General features: G+C 42.5%; 1 protein-coding gene across 1 annotated transcript; it reads left to right on the forward strand.

The window, feature by feature from the left end:
- The first annotated feature begins 263 nt into the window (after window positions 1–263).
- On the forward strand, window positions 264–9,334 carry NPY (neuropeptide Y). The gene is made up of 4 exons (XM_059480393.1): window positions 264–366; window positions 545–732; window positions 5,812–5,892; window positions 9,053–9,334. The coding sequence occupies exons 2-4, from the start codon at window positions 545–547 to the stop codon at window positions 9,075–9,077; spliced, it is 294 nt and encodes a 97-aa protein (XP_059336376.1). The 5' UTR covers window positions 264–366; the 3' UTR covers window positions 9,078–9,334.
- The last annotated feature ends 5,947 nt before the right edge of the window (window positions 9,335–15,281 follow it).

Consider the following 15,281-nt stretch of genomic DNA (forward strand, 5'->3'; position numbering starts at 1 on the left):
AGCTGCAGACACCCAGGCTCCCGCTCCGCCACGCTGGGGGAAGGACGCCGGTCCCGGAGCACATCCCGGGGCAGCCGTGGGCGGGTTCCGGGGCGGCGGGGGCGGCGCGGGGGCTGCGCGGGGCTCGGCACCGCCCGCCCCCTCGGAGCCGCCCGGCCCCTCCCGGCCGGGCCCCTCCCGGGGCAGGGGCAGGCGGAGCGGGGCGGGGGGGACCGGAGCCGGCGAGGCGTGATCGCCCGAGGCCCCTCCTGCCTGCCGGGAAGCCTTAAAGCAGGGCGGCGTGGTGCGGAGCCCCGCACTCGGAGCCCCGACGCCCGGGCAGAAGCGCCGAGCCGAGCCGAGAGCCGCTCCGCTGCAGCCGCCGCCGTGAGTGCCGCGACGGGGCGGGCACGGGATGGGAACGGGAACGGGGACGGGGACAGCCATGGGGACGGGGACGCGCGGCTGTCCGGGCCGGTCGGGGCTGCGCTGGGGCGGCCGCGCTGCTGCCGCCGTCGGGGCAGGTGCTGACGGCAGCTCTCGTCCATCCCGCCCCGCCGAGCAGATGCAGGGCACCGTGAGGCTGTGGGTGTCGGTGCTGACTTTCGCCCTGTCGCTGCTGGTCTGCCTGGGGACGCTGGCAGAGGCGTACCCCTCCAAACCGGACAGCCCCGGCGAGGACGCCCCCGCAGAGGACATGGCCAGATACTACTCGGCGCTGAGGCACTACATCAACCTCATCACCAGGCAGAGGTAGGCACAGCGGGACGGCGCACATCTCCCTCGCCCGCTGTCGGGCTGACTTTTTCCTTGGCGAGGCTCAGGGGAGGAAGGTGGGGTGTCCCCTCACACCGAGTGTCTCTCGCTGCTGTCCCCAAGGACACGGAGAAAGACGTGGTGCTCAGATTAGAGAGCAGTGCCCGTGAAACCCTGAGCTGCCGACGGGTCCGGAGCTGAATTTCCACCGCCCAAGTTGGCAGAAGGGGCAGGAGTGTCAATGCTGCCTCTGCTCTCTCAGCCTCTTCTAGCTCTGGCACAGACAGGCTGGCAGGCAGGAGCACAAACAGCGTGCACAGGGAGGAACCCCAAAAAGGAAAGATAACTAACCTGGGAGCTGGAGACGGCTAGACAGGGCACTAGGAGCAGTTTCCCACTTCTGTTGCTGACACTGACTCCAGTGAAGATTTTGGTGAGAAAAAGTGCCCGTTGTGAAGTTGTAGTAGTCCAGGTGTTTTGTGCTTTGTAGGCTACTTCATGCAGCTGCGAGTGTCAAAAAACCCCTAGCCCTAAACAAAACCTCTCTCAAGACCAAGAACTCAAGCCCAAAGAGTGTGAACGCAAGCCTCCCTGGCTCTAAACTGGCTTTCTGTGTTGACCATGCTTGTTAAAGTATGGGTAAAGGCTCAGCCTGAAAAAAAAAGGCAAGTTATTATAAAAAAATCATCTTCTTTGATAAAGAATGGTCTGTCTAGTTGGGCTGTGGGATTGATAGATATTCGCTCTGAGGTCGTGCAATAGTGCGTGACACAGAAGAGCTTTGACATATTTATCTATTGTTTGATATCAAGACCAGATGAGAGTCTAAAATTAGGCTTTAGGCTTTCATTTTTCCCTCTAGAAGTCTGAAGAATTAAATTAGAAGGGTGGCTATCATGCAACTGAGAGCTTTCCCAGAAGCCCCTGACATTGTGTGTGCTACTGCCCTAAGTGCATAAGATGGATGAAGGGGCTGATAGAAATACAGTTCTTCGGTTCTGAACTTTTAAAGCAATATTCACAACTGGCTCACATGTGAGGCATGCTTCTGTGTGGCAGTCTGCACTCAAATAACCTTTTGTCTAGATTACTGTTAAAATAATCCAGTCCTCAAATTCTGCCTCTGCTGCTGTTTTCTCTTGCATGTGATGGGATCGCCAGGCTGGTGTCTCATCCCTTCTTTTCTTTCTTTCATCTCCCTTTTCAAAGGTGGCTCCTGTCCAAAGCAAAGTCATATTTAAAAACAAAAAATCCCAAATCCAAATGACCACCCCTCCTCGTTTCTGTTCAGCCTTCACTTCTGGTGTCTGCTCTGTGTGCTTGCTTTAATATTGACTGTGTAGCTTTTATTCCAATTTTATTGATTGTAAGTACACAACTCAGAGAGGGAAACCAGTTTCATTCTTTTGTGTGGATTTCCAAGAGACCTGAAATAGTTATTCTTTCTGATGAATAAAATTTAAATTTTGTTCTTTAGATTTTCCTCGTATTTCCTACCCACCCATGTATTAAAAGGAACAGAGTTGAACTGGAAGTACAAGACAGTTGGCAGAAAAAAGCACTACAGAGACAACTTTGTGATATGCATTTAAAAGTTGACTCCACAGGTTAACTAAAAAACCAGAAAGGTGTGCTGTTTTTCCAGTGTGGTGAATGAACAGTCCAGAAATAAAGCCATTGCCACCTCCATTTGGAAAGCTTAACTGAGCTGCTGGAGGTTTCCTGTTTTGGCAGTGACACAGTCACTTACAAAATGAATCAATAACTTTTGAAGCATCCTTAGACCGGTCTAAGGATGATTGGTCTGTTTGAGCAGATGTGCTCAAAGTTTTATCTCTTCTAACAGATTTTTATCTGTGCTTTTTGTGCATGGCACTGCTTGGGAGCCCTGTGACAGGGGGAGGATGAGGTCCAGGGGCTCACCCTGCTTCCTTCTGTGGGTGGGTGAGCAAGCTGTGCTCAGCCTCTCACCCAGCCTGGTGCCTGTAGCTCCTGAGGTGAAGCAGTAAGTTGTTGGCAAAAGAGGAGATGAGGAAATGGATAGGTTTTTTTTCTTCAGGTTCATCTGCCCTGCCTTATTTGATGTTTTTGTGATTATGAATGCCACCAACCCCCTCCCCACCCCCTCCTGGCTCATCTTTCTGCCTTCTGCTTCTGGCCTGACTCAAACATTTGAGTGCCATTCCCCTCTGAGGTACTGTGACCCACAGAGTCTTCACCTGAGCTCAATGAGCTTCTTCCTTCCAGACCATCCTTCTCTTCTTGTATTTAGACCTTGTCCATCTGGCTGTTTGCTCCCTCCCTCCTTGGAAATTCTTCAGATCCATCTCAGCTTTAGACACCAGTGCCTGTCAGCTTTAATACCCCTTTGAGATACCTGAGGTAAATGGGTGCTTGTATGGTGCAGATCATGAGACCTTTTTCAAGCTTCTTGTTTCTGATGAGATCCTTGTTCCTTATGTGCCAGGTCTTTATAGCCTAAAAGAGACTCCAGGACAGATGCAGACTGCTGCTCTACAAATGTCTGTGTGTCTTTGGATTAGTTCCACCTTCATTTCCTGAACTGTCCTGTGGTCCTTGCCTCACACCTCTCTACCACACTGTTCAGGAGGCTTTTTTCAGAGTCCATCTTTACTCTTCCTCCTCCTGCTATTTGCTGCTACCTGTGCTCCCTCTTGCTAACAAACAATCTTCTTTCTTTTGTCACTTGCAGCTTCTCAGTGAATCTGTGGCTCTTCTGTGCTTTAGCAAAGCAGCCAGGCCATTTCTGCTGGAAATGACTTGAGCTATAGGCAGGGCAGAGAGTATGTTAAAGTGTGTGTGACTTGGGCAGTGCTGCTGCTCCTGCTTCTTGTCAACACCCTTTAATGGGCACAGGAGCAGATCTCCCTTTGCTTTGGTTTCTTGACAATTTTCTGAATCAGACACATCCAAGTTTCTGGATTGGACATTGACCAAAGTTTCCATAGGAAGCTTTGAGATTTTGCTGAGCCTGACATACTGTGTCCTTATTCAGAATAAGTATGTTTGCTCCTTAAATCTCTTAGACTTCAGCTGGAGTTGTGGCTTATCAGCATGCCCCAAAGTAGGCCTTGATGTCTCAAATGGAGTATAAAAACTGACCAGGTGTTTTCACCTGGCTTGGAATTGTGATATTTTAAGCCTTTTAAAACAGCCGTGATTTTTGATTAGTGTATATCTCAGAGCAAGGCATGAAGCAGCTGGAGCAAAGAGGTCTCCAGACATTTGCATCAGGAAAAAGAGATTGACTCTGTCTGTGACCCCTAATTAGTAAGTCAGTAGCATGGATGTTTCCCAGGGGCAAAGTGACAGGGCAGACAGGAGACTGACAAAGCAAGAGTGGATGTTCTTTGGGCAGCCCAGCTGGTGGCAGTCAGTGAACACCTTGTGTGCAGCTTTGGACACGGTGGGTCCATCCAGCACAGGTACTGGCATGGAGTGGCCAAGATGCTAAAGGAACTCATGTAAAATGTATATCTCCCCCAACATAGTGGTCCTCATTATTTGAGTGAATCTCTTCACTGTGGGTGGTTACTGCCTATTTCTTATTCAGGCAAAACTTCCTGTGGGAGTTTTGTCCAAGTGTGAGGTGCTAGAGCAAGTTCTGATTTGTTAAATCAGTTTCTTTAACATAACAGAAAATTAGCTTCCTCCTCAGTTGAAGTCCAGGTCACATCCATATTAATCAGAGCAGGGAACTAGAAAGAAAGAAATCCCTTGGTGGTGATGGAGTGCAAGGTATTTGATTCAGCATCATGCCTGATTGCACTATTGTAATAGCATTTTACTGTGTCTGGCTGGTTCTTTTCAAATCCCTGCTTTCAATCAGCTCAGATTAAGAAATTTAACTTTCTGGAACTGATGCTTTGTCTTTCTGGAGCACAGGTGATGCACTGAAATGATTAAAGCAAGGTAAAAACACAAATGGTTGAAGAAAAGGGATGAAAAGTGAGAGATGTTTCCCCATTCAAGTGCAATCAATGCACTCAACAGTTAAAACTGTTAGGTGTTTAAATGTAGGTTGGAAGGTTTGGGTAGATTTTTTTTTTGCTAATCTAAACCACTGGAATGACTGGGGTCACTGGAGAAACATCATGATAATAATGGATAAAATGTTAGTTCTTAACTACACCTTTGATTTTTCTGAATTCAGAATTTCACTGAAGCAGCATTCACAAAAACTTCTCATGTACTTTGTGATCCAGAATGAAATTGCACACACAAGTTAAACTGTGATCTTCATTCTTTTCAACCAAGGGAGCATTTGCTCATAGGTATCACTCTTAGGCTAATGAATCCTTGTAGTCATGTAAGCAGGCTGCTCATTGCCACTTCTGTTTTCCAAGGAAAAGAGATTGAATTCCTTCCCAAGTGATGGGAATTGCAGTACTGTTAAGTGATGTGCAGCATTCAGGATTAAAAAGAAAAAGGCAAATAGAAAGCCAGCTGCTATGTAAATAAAGGATAAAGGTCCCTGATATCCTGTCTAGTTGAGGAAGAACTCTGAAAAAGCAAGTTTTCATTCTCATGGCCACAGAATTCAAGATAGCTCAGTGTTTGCCAACTAATGTGCTATGTGTTGGGCAGCCCCAAATGTGCTGGCTACCTTAAAAAATCTTGCAAAATTTCTCATAAAGGAGAAGTATAATCTAAACCAGTGAGAAAGTTCATGGGATGATGGAACTGGGTTTCCAGGCAAGACCAACCTGCTTGGAAGTCACATCATGCACAGCTTCTTCCCTCTTCCTCCATGCTCTCACCAGTAAGGTGCAAGGTCCTAGAATATCCAGGGGCAGCCATCAAATTGAGAAATATTGGGAGTTTCTCAATATTATAATGTAAAATAATTATGGAGAAAATGTAGAAAAATATGGAAATAAAACAAGAATTAACATTTGCTCACGTGGCTAAGGCAAATTAAAATTGCTGGAAAATGGTATTTGTCTGCTCAATTATTTTTCTGAAAAGAAAAGAATCACTAATAGTTCTGTGCTCAGTCTTCATTTATAAAAAGTGATATATACAAAAATGTAACTTTTAAAAATTTTTCCTCAGATATGGGAAGAGATCAAGCCCAGATACACTGATCTCAGACCTCTTGTTGAGGGAAAGCACAGAAAACATTCCTAGATCCAGGTATGTATGAAGAGCTCATTTGGATTTAACAGTCTCATTTGTTATCAATAAATATGATTCACAGGGAGAAAACATACCACCAAAAGCTGGCTAATCACGTCCTTAAAAAACCCAAACATTTAATTCCTTTTTTCCCTGAGAGATAGCACCATCTATGAGTGCATGAAGTGCCTCACCAGGTGTGATATAGTCCAAACTCCTCATTTGCTAATTTTGGGAGCAGGCTATACCCGTTATTCACGGGAAGGGAAGCACTCCCACAGTGCTTGCCTCATTCTGGGCATTTTTTACATAGAATTGTATGCTGATGTCTGATGATGATTCCTTACTTATTAGAGCTCCAAAGATGACGTCTTGCTGCTCACACAAGTTTAATTTTTTCCTCTAAAGATGTATAAGTGGTAAATATGCACTTATATTAACTCATACACAAATGCACAGCAGTGACTTTTCTTTAAAATACAGTATTTCACACTGGTTTTGTATCTAATGCTTTGCAAAGGGGAAAAAAGGCCTTTTTATTTCCATTGCACTAGGCTAAAGTAACAGTGGTGTTTCAAACAACACTGGGGTTTCAAATGTACATAATGTATTTATCTATTTAGGTAATGACAATTTAGCCATAATGTAAGATACTGTAGCAGTGACTGCAATTTACACAGCTGAAAATTAAGTATGTTGAAAAGGTAAGATGCAGGAGTAGTTTTGGCTCATGAAGGAAAATACTGGTTTTACTCACAATCCAACATGAATGAGCTCAGTTTAAGCCTTCACTGATTGTCTGAAGTTTGCTGACAATACTTCTACTGCAGAAATAAATGTTTTATGCAGCTGTCTTCTCAGGAGTCTTCAAACAAGTGCTCTGCAAAGGCTCAACTAGACTACTTGAGTACTTAAAAATAATAGGCTGTAGCATTGAATTTAGGGCATGATCATGAGACTGAAAGGTGACCCAAAATTCCTACTGCCATCCAGGGAGGTTGTTCATGAGACCTGCAGTTTTTGTGTAGGGAGAGCCTTGGCTGATGGTTTGATGACTAACCACAGCTGTGGGGATGCAATTTTCTCTGCAGATGCTTATCTGAAAAACTGCATGAAGTGCAGTGAAATGTATTAGACTATTTTGTGTTTTGTAATGACAAGGGAGAGCCCTCACATAATGGGAAATTTCCACTGTCTTGAATTTGAGGCAACACACAGGGTAGTTAGCACTCATACTCTCTAATATATCTCCCTAATAGTATAATACTCTCTGTAATTTTCACCCCTTCATCACAAACATTTTGTGATTATTATTATTATTGTTTCAATAATGCTATTTATATCACACCAGGGAGCAAAAATTCATGAGCATAGTAACAAACTAGTCTGCAGTTAAGATCAAGAATTAATGAGAAGCAGATTTTTATTTCTTACCCCCTGTAACAGCACTTTAAACTGAGTATGGTGTTTTTCACTCATTGCTGACAGTTATGGGAGTTCTGGGAGCAATGATGCCTAGTTTCCTATGGATATGTTTTCTAGGATAAAACTCTGTATGGATTCTGGAGCCCACTCCAACTTTTTCCTCCATGTGAGGGCACAATTAAATTTTCTTTCTATCCAGTCCTGTGTTTCATGGCACATCAGGAGCTAAACATCTCTAAAATCAGTGTGCCTCTCCTTGGCTTGGTTGCAATTGTCCAAAGGGTGTGAAAGCTGGGGAGGAAGTGAGGAGGGGCACACAGGGCTGGACAGATGGACACACAGCACAGCTTCCCAAGCCTTTTTCCTGGAGGAAGCCAGGCTGAAGGAATGAATGAATGAAAGGCAGGCTGCTATTATTCCAAACTTAAATTCAGTAAATGTTTTAGAAATAGTTGCACAAAAAGCTAGTTATGGAGAAAATGTAATTTGCACTCGGTGAATCAGTGACAGAGAGTGATACCTCATGAGTTTGTGGGAACTGAACTTTGTAACTAAACACTGAGATAATGATAAATGACTTAATTCTATTCAGCTTGACAGGCCTGGTTTGGCATTTCACTTTTGCTGACTGAAATACGCCCCAAAAGATGTTCTAGTTTGGGTGTCTGTCTGACCATATAAAGAAAGTTTAGAGAAATTCTTTTAGAAACTAATTGCAAAATGCGAAGTTAAATATTAAAAAAAAGGAGGTGCCTTGACCTGAGTACAAGTAAGTTCTTATGACAGAAATGTGTGATATGGCATGTTTCTGATTTTGTCTGTCTTGTGGAGTGATGAGGAAATGTTTAATGCTCTGTAATAGGCTGTATATTTCCTGATGCTGCCTCTTTAAAAATTAGATATCTAGTATGAAGTACTCATCTAGGTTGCCTCTGGAGTCAGTCAGAGGGATGGGTAACTCCAGAATGAACTTTCCTTCCTAAAATAGGCACGGTCTCAGTTGCCCTCTGAGGTGCCCATGTCTCTCCAGTGACTGTGGAGGCAGATTAGATATTTAGTCAAGAGCTGATGTGCTACTTTTAAATGGGAAAATAATGGCAAATGCATTTCTCCTGGTGTTTTTCCCTGTTCTCTTACTTGTAACCTTTCCTTCTGTGTAGACAAAACATCTGTTTGCAAGCAGAGGATCTCTGGATAAAATCCTGCCTTCAGCACCCTTTTCAATATATTTCTAAAGCTTGATAATGAGCAGTAGAATACCATAATATTTTAGGATGGAGGCTTTGAACTTGGGTTTTGTTTAAAGGTGCTTACAGCATGATGTGATTTTGTTTGGCTCAGTGAGTGCTCTTTGGAAGTTGTTTACTTCTGAGTTTTTGTGAAAAATATATCTTTAAGAAATTTGTATCTCAACATACCATAGTTATTTAGCTTAATTTCACTAAGTGCTATTTAATGGTGTAAGGCAGCGTTGTAGCTAGTCTCAGCCATGTAAAACGAGGTACCAGGGTAGCAGGATGTAGAGGCAAGTTCTGGTAGCAATTTTTACAATCAAGTACAGATTTTTGGAAATTCATAATGCATATGTTGTTGTTAGAGACACATATACAATCTTCAACTGCAAATATGCATATATATTTCTCATTGCAGCTATTAGTGAATGTTTTAGGCAGTTTTAACATTGAATTTTTTCAGTGGGGGCTTTTATATGTGTTTAATGTGGGTTTTTTTTTATTCATAATATGTGTTGCAGGTTTGAAGATCCTTCGATGTGGTGATGGGATTTTCAGCACAGCTTCAGAACTTTTCCTAGTTTTCAGTTCCACACCTCTGAAGAAAATCATAGCCTCATCCCCAGTGCATGCAGCCATTGTATTCTGTAGAGTTTCTCTCCTTCATCATATTTGTATATATTCCTTTATTTAAATAAATTATTTGTGCATTCCAAAATATAACACACTAAATGAAAATAAACAACCATGCCATTGGTATAACAAAGCATTGTTTTAAACTATTAAAACTGAATTATAACTTCCCTGTAGTGTGGACAACAATGGTGTCACAGTTATTACATAATTACTATGCAAAGTAAGATAAAGACATCATTTATTGTGGCCTCAGACTCAGCTCAAAATTGTTTAAAATCATTTATCACAGACTTCATAACTTGGAAAAAGAGTGTTCTGAGAGGTGCCTTTTTCAGAATGGCTATCATTAAAACTTTAGTGCTTACATTGACAAATGTAATAAAATTAAAGGCAATTTTGAAATGCGAAGGAATAAGTCACTGCTTAATTCTGCTAACTCCTCAAAACTGGTTTGATGCTTGGCTGTAAGCCTGACCTAGTAGTTTTAAATGAAACAGATGTAACATCTTTGTTTTGGCAATATGCGAAATAGCAGAAAATAACATCTAAAGTAACTCATAAACCAAGACAAGACTGCATTTATTTGTGCCGGAAAAAAGACATCTAACATTGCCTAAGGCCTTGTAAAGGAGCACAGTGATAAATCCCAACCCTTGGGCTTCTTGGCTTCAGAGCCTCTCTCATTTGGGGTTATTAATGGTTTGTATCATAAGATCCACAGAACAGGAACAAGACAAACTATCTCCAGGTTTATCTTTTCTTATTTTTGGATTTTACATGTTTACTCACTAGCCTAATGGAGGTCTTAGACATACTTGACGTTTTTACTCAAATGAGGGTAAGAATGGCAGCACCTTCCCCTTTTTCTTAAGTGGTTCTAGTTCACAGATGGTGTATCCTGCTGCATGGTCAGGATCCAGACTGTGCATTACACAAGTGCTGGTCTCTGGTTCCTGATGCACCACTTCTTCTCTTTAGACACTGTGACTAAACAATGCATAATAAACCACATAAAGAAGTTCCAAACTGGAAAAGAATCAATGTGAAGGTTTAATCTAGTTAGATGTCCTTCCCACTGTTCAAATGCTTCCACATGGCTGTTTCCCCTGGGAGAGATGCATCAGTGCAACCAAGTTCCAGGGTTCTATAAATGTGTTTGCAAAGTGCTACCAGCTTACCAGGACTGGTCAGCTTTTGTGGTCACGCTGCTTTCAGCAAAACACAACACAGTTTCCCTTATCATACAACACTCCCGTGTCACTGGAATTGGCAAATTTAGCTTTCAGCAGCAACACATTAACTTACAGATGTGGTGATGGTTCTGTAGTGCTACACATGGAATTGTGATGATTAAGAGCAATCTAGAGTCACAAAAATGATTGGTGCTCCCAGGGTGTACCAGTTCAAAACCAAAACACTGGGAAATTCCAAGTCAGAACTGCAATTTAATAGAAAAATTAAGATAAAGGCAATAGTACAGAAACACTGAGTTAAACTGACAGAGTCAGAATATGATCTCACACCCTGTGATGGTAGCAGTCTGATTAAATGGTGGCTACAGTCCTGTTGGAGTGATGGATGTGGTTCTGTTGAAGCAGCGATCCTGTGGAAAGATCTGATCTTTCTCTGGAGGTCCAGTGGTGAGTATCGAGCTTGTGTCCTCTGGGAATCCAGTGGTAGTGCTCCTGTGGTGTTCTAAGCCTCAGATTATATCCAGGTAGGAATGCTTGGTTCCTCCCTCTGGGCAGGGCCTCTCAGAATGAGATGAGATAATTCTACAAGACATGCTGGGAGACCTTGATGGCCCATTTGAAAAGATATAGCCCTTGGAGGGACTTATCAGGGATGAGCCATGGAAGAGATAAGGAACACTGCCCCATCTGTTTTAACAGCTTATGAAGATGGTCACAGAACACATACTTTGGTTACACTTTTTCATTGTAACCCAAGACACAGGGTAAACCCTTGCTACCCATGGCTGCAGGCAATAATCTTCAGAGGGACTTGAGGATGGCCACCAGTTGCTGGAGTGAGCAGGTGTTCTTCAACCTCAGGCCAGGACCTGCTATGGCAGGTTACCCAGAGTACTCTGCTTTGAGCAATTATTAAAATGAAAAGTTATTGAGGTATATGCTACACATCATCTTTAATTCCTGCTAATTTTTAGTATTTATATATCCTAATGACCATGTAAATTGCAATATCAGTAGTGATAAAAATGATAAACTAATCTTATGTTGCTTGTGCTGTCATTACAAATGTACCTTAGGGGAGAAAAGGAGAGTTAAAGAATTAGTGCATGCTAAACACTTGTGCTGAGTTGTTCCACTCAATTACCTGAGTTTTCCTGAACGTCGAGAACACTCATCTGTATAGAAAAGCTATTACCTGATGAGCTCTCAAAGAAGAAAGGCAAAGCATTCACACAATATTTATTTATCCACTCTGCAATATTATTTCTGTTCTAAAATCTTCCTCTGTTCTCTGTTGTGGGGCAAACACAATATTGCCATAGAATTCCAGTGTGCTTAGTTCTTAGCTTACTCATGTACTTCAAATACCACTCTTGACAGGCCAGGACACTGAATATACTGTATCAGCTCTACAAATCAGAGGATAGACTTAAAAAATGAGCTGTGAAATGAAGATAAATACCAGTTTTCTTTGGCGTAACTCCTGAATTTTGACTTCAGGGTTAAGTTTTTCATCTTTTTCTCTCTAACCATGAGAAATAATACCTTGTTTCTAAAACAAAGGCTGCAATTTATGTAAGAATCTGAAGTATGCCAGGAAAAACAAGAAGTGATAACCATGAAAGTAGGTAATAATATTTTCTCCTTTATTTATTGTGGGTTTGAAAGCATGAGAAATGTACGTAAATTGGTGTCAAACATTCAAAAGACTGTCTACCTTTACCTTTGGCAATTTCTGTGAAATATATCACAGTTATGCCCAACTTTGATTTAACCAAAGAAGAGACATAGATGATCCCACCTATCTTGTCTTCCAGGACAAGAAATTCTCTCTATCTTCTTCTTTCTCCATCCCTACAAACCTAGCCCACTGCACTACTTTCAGCCCTGAAATTCTTTGTGCCAAAAGACCCTCCGTCACATGGCATTGTGTTGGGGTGAGGTGGGATTCACCTGGTAGCTGGCAAATGAATACCAAGTTTCAGGTGCGGGATCAAGAGTTTTCCATAGTGGTTTGTTCCACCTTCTGGTGCTCTGCTGGCCCCTCACCTTGGTGCTTAGGGTGTGGTGCCCAGGAGCACCTGGCATATGTGGGAAGGGTATTTTAAAGCTGAACTAACCATTGCTCTGTTTCCCATGGGATTACATGTCTTGCCTGGCCACATGACCTTCAGGGGTGCCTGTGTAAATCCAACACTGGACCTTTTTTCCCATTGCCACCCTTGTGTTATCACCATTAGCCACCAAAAGTCAACAAACATTAAAAAATTCAGCAGAATCAATCACAAAATCATGGAGTACCACGTTGGAAGGAAACTTCAAGGATCACCTGATCAAACCTTTCTTGGCAAAAGCATGGTATAGACAAGATGGTCCAGCAGCCTGTTCAGCTTAATTTCATAAATGTCCAACGTTGGGGAATCCCCCACTTCCTGTGGAGATTCTTCTCCTTGTAAAAAATGAGTGGCTGATTGTTATTGTGAAAATTTCTCCTCTTGTGTCCAATCAGAATCTCCCCAAGAGTATCTTGTACCCATTATCCTTCGCCCCTTTCCTGAGGCTTCTGGTAAAAAGAGAGTCTCCCTCTTAGTAGCCACACTTTAAATACTGGAACATGGTGATAAGGTCCTCCAAAGCTGCCTTTTCTCAAGGGTGAATCAATCCTTTAGTTTCAGCCTTTCCTCATATGTCAGGTTGCCCAGTCATTTGATCATCTTTGTGGCCTTTCTCTGGACCTCTCCAGCCTCTCCACATCTTTTCTTGTACAGCAGGGACCAGAATTCCACACAGTATTCCAGGTGTGACAAGCACCGAGTTCAGTAAAGGAAACAAAAATTTTCCAGATGGATTTCAGTGAAGGTAGAAAACTAAATACAAACTAAACATAATATAACATACAGTAATGAAAAAAAATACTCTTGCTTTGTTTTGGTGGGTTAGTACCCTGAGTAAGAAAGTGCTACTGAGTGGAAATTGCCTAACTAATGCAGTAATTCATATCAGGTCGGTGTATTTTATTTATCTGGCTGCATTGTTATCAGTCATTTATTTATCTGTATTACAGCAGTACCTGGAGACTCCAGATATGGGGGTCATTGTGCTCCAGTCTGTAAGACCATAATAAAAAAAAATAAAAATCCAGACTACAGAGATATTCCATCTATGTGCAAAGAGAGAAAGTAGGAGGAAACTCGGGCTCATAAATAAAATTATTAGTAAGTTATAGTGGTCCTACTGCACCTGCAGCCTTGCCCTTGTAGACTCTTGGATTACAGCAATTAAGAATGTGCTATAAAACCAGTAGTGCAACATTATCTTGTTTCCAGTTAATATGTGTGTTTGCCAAGCTCTCCCTTATCTAAGTTATTTGCTTTTCTCTAATGACCCAGTCCTTGCCAGGCCCAGAGACTTTCCAAGCTATATTTAGCTACAAGCAGCTCCCACCTGCCTGTAATGAACACCCAGCTCAGAAGATTCCAGACTTTTCTTTATCTCATTTTCCTGTGCATTCAATGGAAGGTCCTGGGCTGTGGGCTGCCAAGTGCATGTCTCAAGGTGTGTATGTTCTATGGAAATGTATCTGGAGTCATTCCACCTTTGAAGAAGCAGAACTGATGGGAGCAGGAGAGCCATGAGGTGCCCTTGCAGACACAGCTGATAGTGGCTAAAACTGAACACAGCTGTAACAGGCTTCCCACAGTAACTTTCCCAGTAAAGTGTAAATTGGTAGCCTCTCCCAGAGGTACAAGAGTGTGAAATGCTCTTTGTCAAATAAATATGTTTGTATCAATTATGAATGAGGGTTTAAAAGAGTGTGTGCTAAATAGGTGACAGGCTCTTTAATAGATCTTACTAGGTTTTCCCACAAGTTCTTATGTTGTGTTTTCATAGAATCATAGAATGGTTTAGGTACTTAAAAATCCCCTAGTTCCAACTCCCCTGCCATAGGCAGGGACTCCTTCCACTAGACCAGGTAGCTCAGAACCCCATTTAGCCTGGCCTTGGACGCTGACAGGAATGGGTCTTCCACAACTTCTCTGGGCAATCTGTTCCAGTGCCTCACCACCCTCACAGCAAAGAATTTCTTCCCATTTTCAAGCTTCCTTTTCTTTGAAAAGCATCTTTTTATTCTGTTCTGTTCTTGTTTCACTTTCTTTTATATGGAAGAAAAGGATTGCAATTTGAAGTTATTCTGCATTTATGATGCACACTATTCTGCCAGGGATGATTTTCTTGACTATACCCATTCATTCACTCTGCCATGTTTTTGATGATTACTCTGGTTCAGCTATCACCCCCACTGAGGTCAGCTGAAAATGCTGTTTTTCCACACACCTTTTTCCAAATCCTATTCCATCAGTAGTGGCAAGGATTTATAATTTTAAACAATTGCTCCAGTACTTGTTCAGTTGCATTATAAGCGTTGAAAGTGGATTCTAATTAAGTCACCTAAACCAGGAAATAAATCTTATCAATTGTATCATAATAGTACAGAGGTTCAAACACATTTTGCTATGGTCAGCTTTTTCTAAGAAGGTGAAGTTAAATAATCAGATCAATCAGAAATATTGACTTGCATTCACATTTGAAACATTTAAACTTTCACATCATTTGTTTGCTTCAGCAGTTGTTTCAAATCAGCAATCAGAAAATTATTAACGTGGAGTTTTGTGTTGCTAAACCAGGGCCTTAACTTAAATCTGCCTTTAAAAGATGAAATGCATTTAGAGCTGCTTAAAACCACATGTTAAATTGGCTGCCTTATCTGTCTTAGCCAGCAGTGCAGGTTACATTTCTCCACAGGCACGCTGACGGTGGTACCCAGGCCCACCGCAGCTCGGCACACGTCAGCGCGTCTGCGCTTCCGCGCTCGTCGTGACCGCCACAACAGCCTGACAGGATTAAAATATATTTCCTGCTC

This window comes from Ammospiza nelsoni, chromosome 1 (genome assembly GCF_027579445.1).
Source record: "Ammospiza nelsoni isolate bAmmNel1 chromosome 1, bAmmNel1.pri, whole genome shotgun sequence".
In the NCBI taxonomy this organism is placed as follows: domain Eukaryota; kingdom Metazoa; phylum Chordata; class Aves; order Passeriformes; family Passerellidae; genus Ammospiza; species Ammospiza nelsoni.

Excerpts from the sequence above, each read along its gene's own strand:
- NPY (XM_059480393.1), top strand. The coding sequence starts at position 545 with ATGCAGGGCACCGTGAGGCTGTGGGTGTCGGTGCTGACTTTCGCCCTG. Across the intron at positions 733-5,811 it reads AACCTCATCACCAGGCAGAG|ATATGGGAAGAGATCAAGCC; the intron begins GTAGGCACAGCG and ends ATTTTTCCTCAG. Across the intron at positions 5,893-9,052 it reads GAAAACATTCCTAGATCCAG|GTTTGAAGATCCTTCGATGT; the intron begins GTATGTATGAAG and ends TATGTGTTGCAG.